Here is a 19,951-nt window from a genome sequence, read left to right as displayed (position 1 = left end):
TTGTGTCTTTTGCATGTTGAAGAACTCAAAAGGGTTCTTCTGTATCTCCAGAGAAACTATTGGGTATGTGAATAACTATGAAACTCAGGTATCTTTGAAGAGGTTCCAATTTGGGATATTCTCTTTTTAATCCACCCTTTGAAATTTCTGTTACAAGAAGGCTTTGTAGAGCTCTCTGTTGCCTTATTGTTCCATTTTCTGTTTCCATAATTACAGTCTTTCAGGAAAGACAAAACACCTCGGATTTTAGGCATGGTTTTCAGATATTTTCTGTTATGAAACCTGGTAAGGTGTAGGAAGGCAGAGGCAATGTGAAGACACAGATTTCTGTGATGCAGTTAAAGGAGTTAGATTTTGCATTTCAATTAAGGGAAAAAATAGCTGTTGGCTAGCAACACCATTGCCAGAAAAGCACATGCAGTTTTTAATGTAGTGCATTTAGTACCAAAACATTCAATTATGTTTTTACAACAGGAAGTGGGTGTTTCATGGTGCCATTAGAATGTATTCATAGAAAACTGTTCATATAGCTTCAAAGCCTAAGCAAGAGATTTTTACAACAATACCCTTACAGTTGTGACATATGATGGTATGGGGAGAAAGCTGAAAGTTATTTGCTTCTTTCTGAAATTTACTCAACTCTACTCCTCTTCCATCTGAAACAGGGAAGAAAACTTGAGAGGATTAACTAGTCTGTTTCTTCTTCCTTGCTAAGCAAATACAACTCATCTTCAAGTTTGCAACAAGCACTTTCCTGAATTAGCTATGTAAAGCAGTGACTTCACTTTGAGGAGTGGAGCCCGAAATTTAATATATAAATGCATATATTACAATTTTGGATTTAACTGGATTTGAAATCCTACTGAGATGTATATGTTATTAAGTTTTGATATTTGTTTATCAGCAAAAGATAAAATGGTTAATGAAAAAGTAAATCAGGATTCACTGATTTTCACTGTGCAAAATTTATGACTGTGTATGACACATATTGTTTGAAAAGTAGGAATTTAACAAAGAAATTTCCAGTTCAATCTTAGCCATTTATGAAAGGGGAGAATGGAATATACAGTATAGCAAAGTTCAAATGAATATATTTATTCTAAGTCTTTGCTTCTTGCTTTTCTTAAAAGAAAATCTATTTTCTTTAGATTTGGTTTTATAATGTGTTTCTACAAACAAAGTTTTTAAAGGATTAAGGATTGCTGACTTTTTTTTTTTTTCTGTTTTAAATTGATTTTATTTTTTGGACTCCTTAATTCTCTTCAATTAAATTGTTTGTTTCTGTTGCAAGTAATAGCCATCATTAATATTTCATTAATTCGTTTTTTTTTTGGATTTCATTCTGATGGCATTAACATAGTGGGCTAGTTATTCCAAGTTATCATCAAAAATTTTAGGTGAGATTTGGCTTTGTATTCATACCCTTCTAAGCTTATTTATACTACTTACTTGCACTGTTTTCAGTGGAATTTCATTCAATATAGTCAATAGAACTAGATTTTTATCCTGAATTGTGCACTGACCTTGGGACAGTTGAGTAGAATTAGTCAATAAAGAGACTGGTTGTCTATATTCAGATTTGTATCTCCTGGATCGTATGAGAACATGATCCTACAAAGCCTATACCTTAATTCACTTGTGAGAGTCAAGATCTGATTACTGCCCTGAAGGGCAGTGTCTTGTGTTCTTGTGTCTTTGTTTAAAAAATATATCTGGATTTTTTTTTTTTCTTCAAAAATGAAACATCATTCAAGGTGCATTGTGTCGTAAAATGTTATTCTGAAAGTTTTATATAATGAATATAATATGAGATCTGTTGTAGGAACTGAAGAAGGTGCACTCATTAGAGGAGTTAACTTATATTTAAATGTGGTATGTTTTGCTTCTTCCAGATGGTCCTCGGCCCTCACAGAAAGAGATCATATCACTAAGGGCATTTATGCTTCTGTTTCTGAAACAACTTATTCTTAAGGTAAAACAGTCAATAACAGATGGAAACCATTAATATCTGTTATATAGGTTCTTTCACAGTAGTAAATAATTGATACCTATCAGGAGTTATATCTGTTTCTGGTTGTTAATTTTAATTGATGCACATAATTCTGACAGACATAAAGGCAGTAAATGCATACAATATTTCTTATTAACCTCACCAAACTAAGCTATATATATATATTTTTTTTTATTATTATTATTATTTTTTTTTGGTTGAGCATCAGGAATTGGAAGAGTGGCAGTAATATCTGATACCATCGAAACACCACACTATGAGAATCATTTCTAGCAGTAATAGAGGCCTGACTTCAGGCTGTTTTGTATTTCCACTGTAGTACGGAAAAGGAATGTAGTGAAAATGAGAATTTAGTTCTTTGAAGTATACATAGTAAATTCGTAGGATTACTTGACTCAGTCCAAGTTTTCTTAGGCCATGCTTTAAAGAACGAATTTTCTCTCAAAAAAAAATCTCATATTTTCTTTTTCTTTTTCTTTTTCTTTTTTTTTTTTTTTTTTTTTAGGATCGAGGTGTGAAAGAAGATGAACTGCAGAGCATATTAAATTACTTATTAACAATGCATGAGGTACATTACTGTAATTACCTATCTTTTACTGTAATCACTTGTATCAGATCTGTGGGAAGCTTGCTGTTGAGGTTAGTTTGTCAAGTAACGTTGGTCTTGTCATACAGGATGAAAATATTCATGATGTGCTGCAGCTGCTAGTGGCACTAATGTCCGAACATCCAGCATCCATGATCCCTGCTTTTGATCAGAGAAACGGGATACGGTAAGACAGTGAAGTGTGAAAATATTTTAAAAGTAGTTGCAGTATTACCACTCTCCAAATGCCTTCTGTTTCACACAAATATCACAACTGCTGATCTTTCAAAGTACAATTTTATTAATTTGGTATATAACTTTTTCAAAAACAGACTGGTTTTGGATAGCTCTGAGACTAAAATTTTCCCCTTGAGGTTATCACTATCACATTTGAAGGTAAATGTACTGCTGTACTTATTTCTCAATCTCAAATAGAATATGTAATTAACAAGATACATCAAAAAGCCAAGTATCTATCTCAGAATCATTGAATATTCTGTCTTCTGATGTTTTACATAATTTGGGGAAGAGGAAAATGAGAGAAATCATGTCCTAATCTCTCAAATTCTCTCTGAAAAAAAAAGTAAGGTGTCTGTGGAACTTATATGTTTATATGCTTGTTCATACTTTTAATATCTGATAATTGCCAGAAAAGTAGGGTGTGTTTTTTTTTTGTTTGGTTGGTTGGATTTTTGCCTGACGTGGTAATACAGGATTTTTCCAAGATTAATAAATTTAATGGTAATAATTTAATATTTACTATAGGTTTTTATTTTGCATTGTACTTTGGAAAATACAAGAGGAATAGAAGAAAAAATGCCTATCACTGATAAATTCAAACAGTATGTTCTATAAAATATTTAAAACTTCATAATACTACTTGTATTTAAAACTATTTGAATGGCAACGCTAGGTGAAACAAAAGTATAGGGAAGACCTGTTGAAAAGTTAGGACTTTTCTATCAGTTTTCTATCTATAGTTCTATAGCAAAATAGCAAAAACAAACAAACAAACCACATTTTTGTTTTCTGTACTATCCAGGTATTTCAAGAAACCACCCTGGTGTAACTTTGTGTTCCAATCTTTTCCTTTTGTCTTAAGCTATAACTTCTCAGGCTATCTTTTATTTTCTTCTTCTAGTTAGGGAAGACTATTAGGAAAGTTTTTTTCTTTCTGTTATGAAACATTGAACTGAATGAAAACGCACCATGCCTCTAACCTAAAGAGCTTGTAATCAAATTCTTATCCTGTGCTTGGTGATTTCAGTATACCCTTCCATTTTATGTAAATTGTTGGGTTTTAGTGTTGTAAGTTCCCTATAAGATATTCCTGTTTAGTGAAATACAATCTGTATGTGTGATGTTCGGTAATAAAATGAAAAACCTTGTGAATTTGTTTTTCTTTTTTTAGAGTAATTTATAAATTATTGGCTTCCAAAAGTGAGAGTATATGGGTGCAAGCTTTGAAGGTTCTTGGATATTTTCTCAAACACTTGGGCCATAAGTAAGTGTAGTTTTAAAATTATTGTAGTAGTGTAAATTCACAGTTCTTTATGCCTTTTTGTCATAATTACTCTGCATAATTTGACAGTCTTCAGAAATGACATAGAATAAAATTGTTACATTTCCCATTTAATCATTTGCACATTCTGTTACCTTTATGCATTAGGATAAAATTGATCTTCTAGTTAACTCATTACTATTATGACATCTGAAAAGATATAGTGTTTATATACCAAATATACGATATGTTGAAAATTAAACACTGAAATGATCTAAAACCATTTTTCAAAAATACATTTTAGAAATTTCTCTTACACATTCAGGTAAGGGTTGTAGGAAACATGGTTGTCATCAAAAATTTGTTGCTCAAATTTTCAGTGTGATTGCAATACGTGTGTCAGGATTGTACTTTTAAAAATACCTTCAAACTGATGGGGAAAATTAAATATAATGTGTTATTCACATGGAAATGATTCAGAATAAAAAGTAAACAGCAAGTAAATGATCATAAAAAAATGAGGTAAGATCATGTCTCTACAACAAGGGAAGTAAGAAATATTCATATTTAAAATGATCTGTGTCACAAAATAGATGTACTTAGTCTCATCTTCCCTTATTTGGTGTTAAGAAAAAACTGAAAATCATGCAGGGCTATGTAACCTGCTGCTGATCACTTTTCCTCTTGTATGCAGATATTCCAGTGGGATAGTATGCAGGATGGAAATTAGCAATGTGCTTTACTGTAGACTTCATCACATAAAACCTTCTCAGAAGGTAAAGAAACTAGGACTCCAGACAGAGTGCAGTATTGCTATACATGCTTTTCTCCATAAGATCAATAAAGTATGACAGTGTAATTGAGAGGCAGCTGAGAACATACTCCCAAATGGGATTTTCTCATGGGATCCAGCAAACCAAAGAGCATTCTGGGAATTGATAAAGCAAATTCATAGTCCATTCAAGAATCTCAAAGGGCTTTTCAAACATTGCTTACTAAAAATGGTTCAAATTCATAGGAGTTGAATTAAGACACACCAGATAAAGGTTTAACTTGCACAGAGGCCTGTGTCCAAATAAGTACATTTGTTCAAATCATTTATTGCATATGCAGTAAACTGAATAGCAAATACTGAGCAGAACATTACAGAAAAGAAAAACTGAGATTTTTCAGAAGCTGAGATTTCTGTTCCTGATCCTGAGCATCTCTTTGTAATTATGTATGTATCTGTGGAGTTTCCATTCTTCAGTGAAAGTGCTTACTTAACATGACAATTAAAAAAAAAAAATCTTATTTTGTCATGTAATTGAAGTCATTCAAATCCACTTGAATATTGTGCATCTTTCAAGGTATCTTTGAATATTAGATTACTTTGAATAAAAAAATAAATAAATAAAAATCTGCAGAGTCCTAGGTATCTGTGAACGTTCACATTTTAGGTAGATTTCAGCAACTGAAAGTGTCTCCCATTTTCATATCTTATAACTAATGCTTGTGAGGTGTGCCTATTTGTGCACATATATGTGTGCATATGCATAGCTATATAAAATTGTAGTCAAATACAGAAAATTCTAAGAAATTGCAAAATTGTAAACCACGTACATTTTATAAACAACTTATAAAATTCTGTTTTATATCACAGCAAACAGGCATTCTTTTGGCATTCTACTTTAATGCACTAAAGTAGAATTGCATAAAGAGATGTTATAATTTATGAAATCAGAACCAATACAATATTAATAACCAATGAATAAATTTAAAAAAAAAAAAAAAAAGGAATCAAAATAATACACAGTTACCATTCAGTAGATTTTCTTTGCAGATTAACCAAAGAGTTGAGATGATTAGCTACTTGGACAAGATGAAACTCTGAATTTTGTACTTAATTTTTGTTTGTGATCTGTGATGACAGACCACTTTGCCTAACCTTAACAGTAGGCAGAATAATATTCATTTCATTTTCTACGTCCTTGCTGCTTCAAGGCAGTTACAGCCAGATTTTTACTTTTTATCCGCACATTTAAATCCTCTTAAAACAGGACTGTATAGGCTTGTATGTTTATAATTTTCTACTTGTAATTATATCTAATCTCAAATACAGCAAAATAGAGCTACAAAATACATTAACATGTGCTATTTTTGGTGTTTCTTAACATTTTTTTCCTTAATAATTAGTCTTACCAGTTTTGGAGTGTCTTTACAATAAAGATTTTTTATTATTATTATTTACAAGAATTCATACATTATGTAAGTCAGATCAGGTAACTACAAAGCAAAATTTGGTTTAAGTGTAACTAGCATAGGTATTCCAATTATTTTTACCTTCCATTCATCACATCATAGCTTGCAAGGTTGAATACACATAGTTTTTCTCGTAAGTTATGAACTCCTTTCAGTGTGACAAAGACTAGACACTGTTTTAACATGTTGCTGCACTCTTTTGCGGTTATTTGAAGATTTAAATATAATGTATTCATTTCAAAAATTCTAGAATGAATCTGTGTGATTTAAGCCTGTGTTATCATCAGCAATCATGAAAAGGGTACTTCTTAGCTTAACTAGGAAACTTTACTAAGTATTATTTCATATTGTCCTGCTGCTTTCATATAGATTGTTAATTATTCTGAATATTATTCTTTATTTTGTATTTATTACAGCAGTAGATAAATGTAATGATGCAATATACAATAAGTACTCGATTTTTAATTCTATATCCAATTAAAAATGAAGAGTGTTTGAGGATATATACAATTCACTGATGTGAGCTGCTTTCTTCTCTGCTTTTTAAGATTATAGTATTTCTTGTTCCTGACTGTAAAATTCCCCTCAATCAATATGAAATTCATAGCTTTCAGGATCATAGTGAATGAGAGAATTATGTGCCATTTTATTTTATTTAAAATAAAAAAATAAATCCCAAATATAGTATTGCTTACTGTGAATCTTCATATACTACTACAATAACATTCAAATCAGGAAATACCTTAAATGATGTTTAATTCATAAAATATGCAGAAGAACAGGTTTTAGAACTTTTAGTACAACATCAAAATATTTGACTTTAGTGTTTTTGCATTTACTTGAAAATTTTCAGCATGCTTGGCATTTTCATAGAACTTTTGTTTTCTCTTTCAGGCGAAAGGTTGAAATCATGCATACTCACAGTCTTTTCACTCTTCTTGGAGAAAGGTTGATGCTGCATACAAATACAGTGACAGTTACAACATATAACACGCTTTATGAGGTAAAAATTATTAAACATACAGATTGTAATCTCTACTGTAAAATGTATGGCTTAATTACATTTTTGTATACATAGTGTTTTTGTACACTCTGGGGTTTGCAATATCCTGATTTGCAAGACTTTTGAGATTTTTTTATTATTTTTTTTTTATTTTAAGGAAGGACTCTGGCTCAGAATTTATACTCCCATGCTTTGGATATTTTTGTATATTCTTAATAAAACTTTTTATTTACAGCATCACAATGGGTGGTGGAAAAGATCCTGCTATTTAAGTTGTTCATCACTTTCAAAAATAATAATAACAATAAGGTTACTGCAGGCCTGCAGGCCCATACTCCTAAATTGTTTGAACTAGAGAGTGCTAGAGTGCTAGAACTAAAGAGATGCATTTTTACCATTTTTACTTTTTTTTTTTTCCCCCCTTTTGGTGAAATTCTTTTCAAGTTAATAAAATTTAGAAAAGTGCTGTTTTTTCTTTTTTTAACTAGCCATGTTGATATGATGATAACTTAACACAGTCACTTTGATGTAACAGATACTCTTTGAGGAAACTAAATGTGACCTAGAAACATTTAAATGTCTAGCAGCCTCTTGCAGAAAAGTAATTTTTGATGATGCACAATTTAGTTTATATATTATAAACATGAAGTTGGTCCAAACCCACATGAAAAATAAGGACATTTTTGGTGACAGCCCACATGGCTTCATTATAAAGCAAATCATGCCTGACAAATCTGGTGGTCTTCTACAATGGGGATACAGCATTGGTGGATAGGGAAAAAGCAACTGACATCATCTACATGGACTTGTGCAAAGCATTTGACACTGTCCCTCGTGATATCCTTGTCTCTAAATTGGAGAGACATGGATTTGATAGATGAACCATGTGATGGGTCAGGAATTGGCTGGGTGGTTGCACACAAAGCATTGCAGTCACTGGCTGGATGTCCAGGTGGAGATCAGGGATGAGTGGTATTCCTTAGGGGTCAGTGCTGGGACAGGTGTTGTTTAACATCATTGTTGGTGGCAGGGACAGTGGGATCAAGTGCACCCTCAGCAAGTTTGCTGAAGACGCCAAGCTGTGTGGTGTTGTCGTGGTTTAACCCGACCGGCAGCTAAACACCACGCAGCCGTTCGCTCACCCTCCCCCCTCCCTCTCTGGGACGGGGGAGAGAAATGGAAAGTGAAGCCCGTGAGTTGAGATAAAGACAGTTTAATAAGACAGGAAAAGAAAAAAAAAAAATAACAAAAATAATAATAACAATAATAATAATGATGATACAATGGTGATAATACGAAAGTAATAATAGTATGTACAAACAAGTGATGCACAATGCAATTGCTCACCACCCGCTGACCGATGCCCAGCCTAACCCCGAGCAGTCCGGCCCCCTCCCCCCGGCTAGCCACCCCTATATATTGTTTAGCATGACGTCAGATGGTATGGAATACCCCTTTGGCTAGTTTGGGTCACCTGTCCTGGGTCTGTCCCCTCCCAGCTCTTACTGCACCCCCCAGCCTGCCCGTTGGCAGGACAGAGCAAAGGCTGAGATGTCCTTGGCTTAGTATAAGCACTGCTCTGCAACAATTAAAGCATCGGGGTGTTATCAGCACTCTTCTCATTCTAAGCCAAAACACAGCATTCCACCAGCTACTAGGAAGAAAATTAATTCTGTGCTAACTGAAACCAGGACAGGTGTGATTGATAAGCTGGACAGGAAGAGATGCCATTCTGAGGGACCTGTACAGGCTTGAGAAGTGGGACTGTGTGAACCTCATGAAGTTCAGCAAGGCCAAGTGCAAGGTGCTGCAGCTGGGTTGGGGCAATCCTGAGCACAAATAGAGGGTGGATGGAGAATGGATTGAGAACATCCCTGAGGATGTTCTTGGTTCTTGGGGATGTTGATTGAAGAGAAGCTCAACATGAGCTGGCAATCTACACTTGGAAGACCTAGTACCCTAATATCCGGGACTGTGTCAAAAAAAGGCATGGCCAGCAGGTCGAGGGTGGTAATTTTCCCCATTCTACTCGGCTCTCATGAGACCCCACTGTGTTCAGCTCGGGGGCCCCCAACAGAAGGCTCTTATAAAGAGAGGCTGAGATTTGGGGTTGTTTAGCCTGCAGAAGGAGTTCTCCCTCCAGGGAGATCTTACAGTGGCCCTCCAGTACCAAAAGGGGGTCTACAGGAAAGCTGGAGACACTTTATCAGTGAATATGGTGATAGGACAAGGGGTAATGTCTTTAAACTTAAAAGAGGATAAATTTAGATTAGGCATTAAGAAGAAATTCTTTACTCAGGGAGTGGTGAGGCACTGGAATATTTTGCCCAGAGAAACTGTGGATGCCCCATCCTTGGAAGTGTTCAAGGCCAGGTTGGATGGGGTGTTGAGCATCCTGGTTTAGTGGAATGTGTCCTTTCTGTGGCAGGCAGGGATTGGAATTCAGTGATATTTATAGTCCCTTCTAACCCAAACCATTCCATGATTCACAAGCAGGTAGAAAGAGCAATTGAATCTGATGACAGTATCCTAGACTGAGTGGAATAACTAGATATGTGGTTCTAGAAAACATATCTCAGCTCTAGTTCTATTTGAAGAGGAGATACACCTTTAAAGAACATATTTCATTTGGCTCATTACATTATTTGTGTTTTTATGTGTATCTGGGTATCTGTATTTAGTTTGGGAGATTTTTGTCTCCTCAACCCACATACAGACATCCCCCGGCTGTACCGCATCCCATAGAGTCCCCTTACAGTCATATATTCCTTAAGTCTCTTTTTCTGATAACTGTTAGACCAGTTACTGGTATAGCAGAGACAATATACCTGCTCTTATTTCAGTTCTTGGAAAATCTTCTTGTCTTATGTGTCTTTGGTTGGTTGGTTGTTGTTTGTTTTTTTTTTTTGCATACAAAATACACAATATCTCAATAAACCTAAACTCAATTTTTTAATGAAGTACTCCAGTATTACTTTTTTAACATGTCCCACCATTATTCCTTAATGGATCTTAAACCTGAATAAGTTACTGATTTCACCAGCCTTGTGGTTAAATAGCCTTAGGTCAGTTTCTGCAGATGAAATTTACAGGGAAGCTATTTCTGTTTCATAGCAAATTTTAATCAACGAATTTCACTTTTAATGCTGGTTTAGAAAAATTACAGAATCGTTGTTTAGTTTTTATATATTTAGCCATAATTGAGTTTAATATAGAAACTGAAGCATTTTACTGGTGCTTCTCTTAAATATAGCTGATATATTTATTCAACACTTGTCTTGAAGTTCATAGACCTAGGAGATGTTGTAGACAGCTGCTATATCTTTGAACTGAGACAAACATGGTGATTTTACTTACTGTAATATACAAATATCCATGGTGTAAACAACAGTAAATACTATCTGACAGTAGGTTTTCTGCTGACAGGAATTACTTCATTAGGAATTCACTATTTTTTCAAACAAAATAATTCCCTTTTCATTTCTGGTGACTAGGTGTTAAACTCTTCAATGTGAGAAGTCAGAAACTTTAAAGAGATTAAGATAAATAAGTATGAACATTGGAATAGGATTTTTGGTAATTCTCTTCCCATTGTTATCAGATTGCTTCTGTGAGCAATACCTTATCAAGCAAACAGCAAGCTTAACACCTAGGTTTCTCCTAGTTTATGGCTTACATAGACTCATCTCTTAAAAACATTGCATGTTTATTGAGCTAACTAAAACATTAGCCAACCACAGTACATCCATGAAAGTCTTACTCCTTACATGGAGGAATTGCTTTATTCTATTCTTGAAGAATAAAATTTTACCAAAATGTTTTATATGAAGTTACAGTGTGGCCATGATAAATGGTATTCGTAACATTTAAAACACGAACAAAGAAATGCTGTACCTTTTAATTAAAAATCATAACAGGAACTTAATATTCTGTGGTTTAGATTTTGACAGAACAAGTGTGCACTCAAGTTGTTCATAAACCACATCCAGAGCCAGATTCTACAGTGAAAATACAAAATCCAAGTAAGTACTATATATTATGTTTGTACAATATATATATTGCTTAGATTTTTGTTTTTGAAAGAATACGTTTCTTTCAAAAGGCAAGAATGTTTTATTAGCATATCTCAAGTGCACTTGAGTTTCAGTTACTTGGTTGCTGTCAGCATATTGGTTGCTGTCAGCAACTTTATACCAAATGCTGTTAAAATGTGTTATTGTAACTAATTTATTCTTTCAAAGTGATTCTTAAGGTGGTGGCAACGCTGTTAAAAAACTCCACACCAAGTGCAGAGCTGATGGAAGTTCGACGTTTGTTCTTGTCTGATATGATAAAACTCTTTAGTAATAGCCGTGAAAACAGAAGGTATGTCACTACAAATAGTATTTTCTCATCCTTGACTTGTGGATAATAGCAATCTGTTGTACTGTGTGTAGAGTTTTATATTGTAGATTAAATTAAATGTATAAAAATAAATTTAATAGGTTTGTGGTTTCTTTTCTCAATTCAGTAACTAGTAATTGGTTCTTCTGTTAAGAATATATTTCAAACTTTTATGATCCTAAAGTACTTTTAAGGTTTATTCCTACAGTTAGATTGATTTTAAAGTAGATGCACCATGTTATTTTCCTCCTATTTTAACTTTCGTAATGTTAAAATAAGTAAGCTTGCTTTGGATATATTTTGACCTAATTATTTCACTTTAGATGTTTACTTCAGTGTTCAGTGTGGCAGGACTGGATGTTTTCTCTGGGATACATTAACCCTAAGAACTCTGAAGAGCAGAAGATCACAGAGATGGTTTACAACATTTTCCGTATTCTCTTGTATCATGCAATAAAATATGAATGGGGAGGCTGGAGAGTGTGGGTCGATACTCTCTCTATAGCTCATTCCAAGGTAAGAAATGACCCGTGAATATTCTGTTGTTGTTTTTGGTTTTGTTTTTTAAATCCTGATAACTCTCCCGAAGGGACTAGTAATATGGTAAAATAATATTTAAAGTGATTTAGTGCCATCTGGTGGCTGTGTCTATACACGTCAAGGTGGGATTTTTTGTCAAAAATTGCAGGTCCTCTTACGTGGAACAGTTTGTGAGTTGTATGTAATAAGCTGTTAAGATTCTCATTAGATTTTGTGCAGGTTCATGTATTCACAGACATAATTTTTTTTTTTTAAGGTCACATATGAGGCTCACAAGGAGTACCTAGCTAAAATGTATGAAGAGTATCAAAGGCAAGAGGAAGAAAACATAAAAAAGGGGAAAAAGGGTAATGTGAGCACAATCTCAGGTCTTTCATCTCAGACAACAGGAGCAAAAGGTGGAATGGAAATCCGAGAGATAGAAGACCTTTCACAAAGCCAAAGTCCGGAAAGTGAAACGGATTATCCTGTCAGTACAGATACAAGGGACTTGCTCATGGCTACAAAGGTGTCTGATGATGTGCTTGGAAATGCCGAGAGACCAGGAGGAGGAGTACATGTGGAAGTTCATGACCTTTTAGTTGATATAAAAGCTGAAAAGGTAGAAGCTACAGAAGTAAAACTTGATGATATGGATTTATCCCCGGAGACACTGGTAACTGGAGAAAATGGTGCACTTGTAGAAGTTGAATCTCTTCTAGATAATGTATACAGTGCTGCTGTTGAGAAGCTCCAAAACAATGTTCATGGAAGTGTAGGTATTATTAAGAAGAATGAGGAAAAAGATAATGGTCCATTAATAACTCTGGCTGATGAGAAAGATGAACCTTCTACTAACAGTACCTCATTTCTCTTTGATAAAATACCCAGCCAAGAGGAAAAACTTCTACCTGAACTTTCAAGTAACCATATTTCTATTCCAAATGTGCAAGACACTCAGATGCATCTTGGCGTAAATGATGATTTGGGATTGCTTGCACATATGGCAGGTAGTGTAGATATAACATGCGCTTCAAGTATAATAGAGGACAAGGAGTTTAAGATTCATACAACTTCAGATGGAATGAGTAGCATTTCTGAGAGAGAGTTGGCTTCATCATCTAAAGGATTAGAATATGCTGAAATGACTGCCACAACTCTTGAGACAGAGTCTTCTGGTAGCAAAACTGTACCTAATGTTGATGCAGGAAGTATAATATCGGATACGGAAAGATCTGATGATGGTAAGGAAGCAGGAAAAGAGATACGGAAGATCCAGACAACTACCACAACCCAGGTAAGTTTCAAGTGCTGTAGCTATATGATGTAATCACTAGTCTGATGTAATCACTGTTTTTTTTTTCTGAATACATTAATAGTTTGTGGTCTGAGTGATTTTTGAACTATATTTCCTTAGTAATGTGAAAAGTTTCCATCTTCCAAGCCTACTTACTTTGAGAACTCCTTAACTTAACTTTTATGTCTGCATAGAAAATATCTCTTGCAATTGTGGATGCTCAACCTGGAGAAGAGAAAGCTCCAGGGAGACCTTATAGCAGCCTTTCAGTACCTTAAGGGGGCCTACAGGAAAGCTGGGGAGGGACTCTTTATCAGAAAGTATAGTAGACAAAGAATAATGACTTTAAAGTAAGACAGTAGATTTAGATTAGATATAAAGAAGAAATTCTTTACTTAGAGAGTGGTAAGGCACTGGAACAGGCTGCCCAGAGAAGATTTGGATGCCCCATCCCTGAAAGCGTTAAAGGTCAGGTTGGATGGGGCTTTGAGCAACCTGGTCTAGTGGAAGGTGTCCCCAGCAAGGGCAGGTGATTGGAATTAGATGATCTTTAAGATCCCTTCCAACCCAAGCCATTCTATGGTTCTATGCTTTAATTTTAAAAACCTTAGCTATGAGAATCTCTTATCCGTTTCCCATATTTCCTGTAGATAGGTTAAGCAGTGCTCTTAGAATTCTGTTTTAAGCCTATTGTTAGCACGTCTTCTAAGATTAGAAATGAAATATCTCTATTTTACTATGAGATACACATAAAAGTTGTTTAGAAAGAAAAGGAATAGTTTAGGGATAATAGAAGAAAAACTGTGACTTGATTTCCAGACCAGAGATCATTATTGAAATGAGGTATCTACATTCTTCTCAGGGATTCTTTCTTGTCTAGGTATCTCTCTGAAAAATTCTAACTAGTGTTTTTGTAAAAGCCACAGCATTCTTAAAATGGGAAGTCCAAGAAGCATTCTTAAAATGGGAAGTTCAAGATAGAAGTCTACTCTGAATTTGTGCTTTTGTATCCTGTGCATGCTCTGTATGCACAATGAAATATAGGATCACTTTGAACTTCTAGAGCATAGAATTAATTTACTCACTAGCATTGTTCATGGCCAATAGCATGTAATCAAAGATTGCTTTTGAGGATGTTATTGGGGGAAAAAATGACTAACTTAAAGATTTTACTATCTTACTATAATGTCCAGGATGTACACCAGTATTTATCTTCTAGGATTTTAAAGTCAAGTAGGCTACCTGAAATTATGGAAGAAGAGCCAGTGCTTACAGGAGTTGCTCTGTTTGATGCTGTGTTATGTGTGCCACATTGTCAAAAAGTTTTAGAGCTACACAAAAACTTACTCACTGATTATTCATACCAGAAGGTACTGAAATCTCTCTCTTCTCAGTCTCTATGACAAGAACCTCTCTTTTGAATAGAAGAGCAGATGAAACTCAAAACTTTGCATTCCCTAGATAGGTATTATAAGAAAAATTTGCGGTTCTCCTGTTGCATTTTTTCAAAACTATGAAAGGCCTCATAACATCAGGGACAGAGTATAAAGGGTTGTATAGGGATAATTATATTTGAAAGGATTCTATGTAATAAAGAATGAGCCCTGGAGATTCTTGATCAGAAGTACCATATTTTAAGTCTTAAAATTAAAACTGTTATTACCATTCAAACTGACAAATGGGACGGAATGCAGGAGAGCAAGAAAAAGGAGCCGACGATATTTATTTTGAGACGTGGGATGTGGGTTTTGTTTAAAGAGTAAAAAGCAAGAGAAAATATTTGATTTCTATATACAGATATGCAAACATAAACACAATGAATTAGTAAGATGCCTTTAATGAAAAAAAAAAATAATCTGACTTCATACTTGCTAGTGTTGGTGTGACTTTATGACATTTCTGTCCTTTAACCTCTTTTCTTGATGAATTTTATGTGCAGTAGTTGATTTATAAACATAATAATTCTTCATTAATTCCTAATTAACTTTTATTAAATCATTACAGGATAACAAAACCAAAATGTTTTCAAATGCTTTACTCTTAGCTTCCCAGAAAGTTCCTAGCAGATCATTTGGATCTGCAAATTATTTACAAACTGTATACTCTTCCAAAGTCCAACTCTAGAAGTTGTATGTATTTATCTCCCTTGATTCTCCATATGTTACTTAAATTACAGTTCTTTCCCGCTATTATCCTTGAAAAAAATAATATGAGTTAGTAGCCATAATGTCTCTTTTAAACTATTTTCTTGAAAACAATTATAAACTGTGTAACCACCAAAATTGTTGTCACTTCTTTATGTGTTTGGAAATGCCCAGTGAACTGTAAGGTCTCCGTAGTTATATCATTTATTTTTAAATGAAGTTTATAGTAATAAAAATAGATGGAAATGTATATTAAATATTGGAACTGTGTTGGAACTAGTAATCTCTAAGGTCCCTTCCAACTCAAATGATTCTGTGATTCTCGCCAAGGATTGTCATTTTCATGAGTAAAAAGCAGTAATATAATTAGTATGTTTACAATGAGGCTGGGGGCTTGAGTTTAGATTGCAGCGTGTGTAGGCACTGCCGCATTAGATTTGATTCCACTAGCTTTGAGATCACTGAAAACATTTTTGGTTAGGTTAGGTTGGGTTACGTTACATTACGTTACATTATGTTAGGTTTGAAGATTGGCCACCCAAGTAGATATTTGGGTTTCATGGTGGTTTGTGCAATGCACATCAAAGCCTATTGTTGCAATTACAGAACTATTATCTAAATAATAAGCTATCCTGTTCTGGTGCAGTTATGATACCATAAGTGACTTGACAACAGCATATAGTTGTACCAAAGAGGGAGCAAGTGGTATGCAAATGGAAATGATAACATGTTTTTCTAAAAACAGATCTGCAATCAGTTCTCTACATTAACAGTAAGCAGTAAGCATGTCTTACTACTATTTGAGTAAGCTCAAACAGACTGAAAGGAGGCAACAAAATGCCCAACAAAGTAGAGATGGGATCTCCTCTATATTTCAAAGATTTAATGCCTTTGTCAATAGTAAAAGCAAACGCCAAAGAATACACCAAAGGAAATATTATTTTTTCTGTGATCTTAACTACGAAAGAATAAAAATAGAACCGAAAGCACACTGCAGAAAAATAATTTAAAAGGTTGAAATCGCAATTAATTCCTGGGAAAAATAATTATTATTTAAATATAACTTTATTAACGTCTATATTAATATTAATAAATTAATATTCTGAGGAATAGATGGGAATTGGAAGCCACAGCAACAGTATTGTCAAACTGAATGAAAGAAATCTGCTCTGCTCTCAGAAATCTGGGTATAGATCAGATCAAAATCAGACTAAAGATCTAAGAAGCTTTCCAATTTAACTCCAGTGCCATTTCCAGGGCCATTTCCGTTTTTATGTTGTTAATACAAATATTTCATAAACGTCTTTTTGCTTTTAAGCAAAATTTAAAAGCAGTTTATAGAGATCAGGAAATGAGTATGTGAGCAAAACAAGTACATTTTCTATTTTTCTAGTCTAAATACTTTGTATTTCTTCCTTTCAGAGATGTTGTACAATATAAATAATGTCATTGTTATGAATATTGGCCTTTAATTTGGTCTAAATGATTGTTCTTTACTACTTTTTCCTTCACAGTTTTCTCCATCATAATCTCTTTGTGTATCTTTTGCTTTTGTCATTAATCACCAAGAGGAAACAGTCATGACTATGTAGATATTAAAAGGGTATAAAATTCCCATCTTCTACCTGATGGGAGAATCTAAGGAATATCTTAAGAATCCATAAAACTGTTAACCAATTAACAAAGTGTAACAACATTAGGTTTGGGAGTAGATTTGATCCTTTAATGATCCTGCTAAAAATACCAAATTAATAAATTGGTTTTAGAAGATGATGAACTATACAGTGCAAGCACACTGATATCTTGAAGCCATCACTGTGTAGTTTGTCAGTTTATTTAGTCAAAGAAAATTGTGCTATCTACGCAAAAGAATAGTTGTTTCCTATAAACAAAATCTTGTCACTGCTGACCTTGTACATGCTGCGTTTAGTCTTTTCTGTAATATTTCAAGTGAATAACCCAAATGTAAAATGTCAGCGAAAGGAAGGCAAGCCATAGTACCTCCATGCTGATTGATTTGGAGTATCAACTTTATTGAATGATAGTGCCTGCACTGGAATATCTGTATCTCCAGTTGTTTGTGCTTGAGTCCATTCTATCCTTTGTGCTTGAGACCATCCTAGATGGGCTCTGGCCCATCCTTTCTGAAAGTCTTTGAACCATTCAAAAACACATTGTAGAAACTTAACATGATTTTTGAACTTCTCGTTAATGTAGGCAGTACAGGGTCGATCTGTCACCCAGCAAGATCGGGATTTACGTGTTGACTTGGGATTTCGAGGAATGCCAATGACAGAAGAGCAGCGACGACAGTTTAGTCCAGGTCCACGCACAACTATGTTTCGTATTCCAGAGTTTAAATGGTCTCCCATGCACCAGCGGCTCCTGACAGACTTGCTTTTTGCACTAGAAACAGATGTACATGTTTGGAGAAGGTAGATGATTACTTCTTATTTAAATCTTGTTTTACATTTCTGTCAACAAGGAAATATTAGATGTGTTGTTACTGAGATAATGGGAAGAGAGAGAGTTGGTGTAAGCTGAAGTGCCCTACCGTATCTTGTATCTTTTCTTTTCGCCCCTTCTGTCTTTTCTAGAGACTGTATAATTCATACATACCTGACCAAACTGAGCTGCTGTCTCAGCTTATGTTTAGTGTTACAATCTGTGCTCGTGTTTCACACTTGAGGAAGACTTCTGTTAATTGCCTTTTTTTTTTTCAATTTTTCTAATTAAAAGAGAGCTTCTCTACCTGTGAACTGTAGATATAATATATATATATAAAAAAAAAAAAAAACACAAAATCAAACAAACAAACAAAAAAATCTGTCATAATTTTTTCTAAGAAATCACCTTTTCTAGTTGCTGATTGTATTTTGCATGCCAGCTTCTGGTTTTAGTTAATCTTGGTGGTTAGATTACTTCTAATGACAGCAATATGATCTCCTAGCTTTTTACACTCTAACAGAGATACTCAGTAGCTCCTTGTTATCAGTACCTTTATAATAGACACTGTCTAATCTCATTTCTAGTACACAATAACTCATTTTCAGAAAACTTTACCTTAGTTGTATCAAATAACTAATTTATATTACATTTAGTTTCCGGTTTGGGAAACTTTTATGTGATAGTCACTAGGAAATAGGCAATTTAAATATATATATATATATATATTTTGGAGAAATATTTTCTTTTGTCTTTTATGCTTATGTGACACTTGGAAATTAAAATTTTGGCTTGCATATTTTCAGTTGAAGACTAATTTTTGTTGGCTGGCTGGCAACAAGGTTTTTTTGGAAAAAGGAACATAATAATAGGCCAAGTATTCCTCAATATGTTCACATAGCTTTTTGTATTTTGGGGGAGTGACATGGGACAATTTCTTACCAGTTTGGAGTTGCTGAGATTTCAGGTAACATTATTAGTATATGTAGCTCCAAAACTTTGGCTAATGCTAAAGCTAATATTAGTTAATAAAGTTAATATTAGGTCAAAGTATCACCAGATCATCAAGTTTCTACTTTAAAACACCATCAGAAGGTTTCTTTGATCAATGCCACTCTAACAGATTAGCCTGCAGGAATGACAACTGAAAAAAATCAAGACAAAATGCACCTAAGTTCATTAGGTTTTATCAGGGCTACCTCACATGACACTGGTACTGTATGGTGGACTCTGTTAATCACCTGAATAATAAGAAACAATATTTCAGTAGAACTGCCTCTGAAGAGAAGGACTGAGTGATGGGAATAACAGGTTTTGAGCCATTGTTCTCAACTGTATATCAGAAACTGATCTGAAACTATTTTTCTCTGGCGTGAAATTAGCAGTCAATTTGTACATCAGATTAGTCTGTTTATATTTTTAGACAATTTACATGCAAAGTTATGTAGACAAGGATCTACTTTATATCACAGAGACATTCATGTCTGTTTGACAAGAATAAATTTACCTAAACTTTCACTGTAACTGTATGTTTTTAATCCATCCTTTCTTTCCTGTTCTTGCAGTCACTCCACAAAGTCTGTGATGGACTTTGTCAATAGCAATGAAAATATTATTTTTGTACACAACACAATACACCTCATTTCCCAGATGGTAGACAATATTATTATTGCTTGTGGAGGAATTTTACCATTGCTGTCAGCAGCCACATCCCCAACTGTAAGTACAATATTTCCACCTAGTGGTCATATTAAAAATTGTTAATAATACAAACTACTGTTTGCAGCTGACTTTATTTCTTTTATAGTAATTTTCATTTTA

The 19,951-nt window shown here is 34.2% G+C and overlaps 1 protein-coding gene and 1 long non-coding RNA gene across 10 annotated transcripts in view; one reads left to right on the top strand and one right to left on the bottom strand.

Annotated features, from left to right (window-relative positions):
• NBEA (neurobeachin) overlaps nt 1-19,951 on the top strand; it is a 514,417-nt gene that overhangs the window by 157,128 nt on the left and 337,338 nt on the right. For both annotated transcript variants that reach the window (XM_032190243.1, XM_032190252.1), the window contains exons 14-24: nt 1,893-1,972; nt 2,517-2,579; nt 2,687-2,784; nt 4,009-4,101; nt 7,234-7,342; nt 11,283-11,364; nt 11,584-11,707; nt 12,049-12,241; nt 12,522-13,541; nt 17,903-18,120; nt 19,696-19,849. In XM_032190243.1, the coding sequence (XP_032046134.1) occupies nt 1,893-1,972; nt 2,517-2,579; nt 2,687-2,784; nt 4,009-4,101; nt 7,234-7,342; nt 11,283-11,364; nt 11,584-11,707; nt 12,049-12,241; nt 12,522-13,541; nt 17,903-18,120; nt 19,696-19,849 (2,234 nt within the window). The remainder of the gene's footprint in view (nt 1-1,892; nt 1,973-2,516; nt 2,580-2,686; nt 2,785-4,008; nt 4,102-7,233; nt 7,343-11,282; nt 11,365-11,583; nt 11,708-12,048; nt 12,242-12,521; nt 13,542-17,902; nt 18,121-19,695; nt 19,850-19,951) is intronic.
• LOC116490770 overlaps nt 1-19,951 on the bottom strand; it is a 153,064-nt gene that overhangs the window by 60,189 nt on the left and 72,924 nt on the right. For 3 of the 8 annotated variants that reach the window (XR_004253411.1, XR_004253412.1, XR_004253409.1), the window contains exons 4-5: nt 7,262-7,294; nt 2,598-2,759 (exon numbers count right to left, since the gene is read on the bottom strand). This is a non-coding gene — a long non-coding RNA (uncharacterized LOC116490770). Of the gene's footprint in view, nt 1-1,174; nt 2,760-7,261; nt 7,295-19,951 lie in introns of those variants that run through there. The other 5 variants (XR_004253405.1, XR_004253406.1, XR_004253408.1 and 2 more) reach the window with 3 other exon arrangements.

This window comes from Aythya fuligula, chromosome 1, assembly GCF_009819795.1.
Source record: "Aythya fuligula isolate bAytFul2 chromosome 1, bAytFul2.pri, whole genome shotgun sequence".
Taxonomy (NCBI): domain Eukaryota; kingdom Metazoa; phylum Chordata; class Aves; order Anseriformes; family Anatidae; genus Aythya; species Aythya fuligula.
The sequence above is the reverse complement of the archived record's forward strand: the minus strand, read 5'-3'. Positions and strand labels throughout refer to the sequence as shown.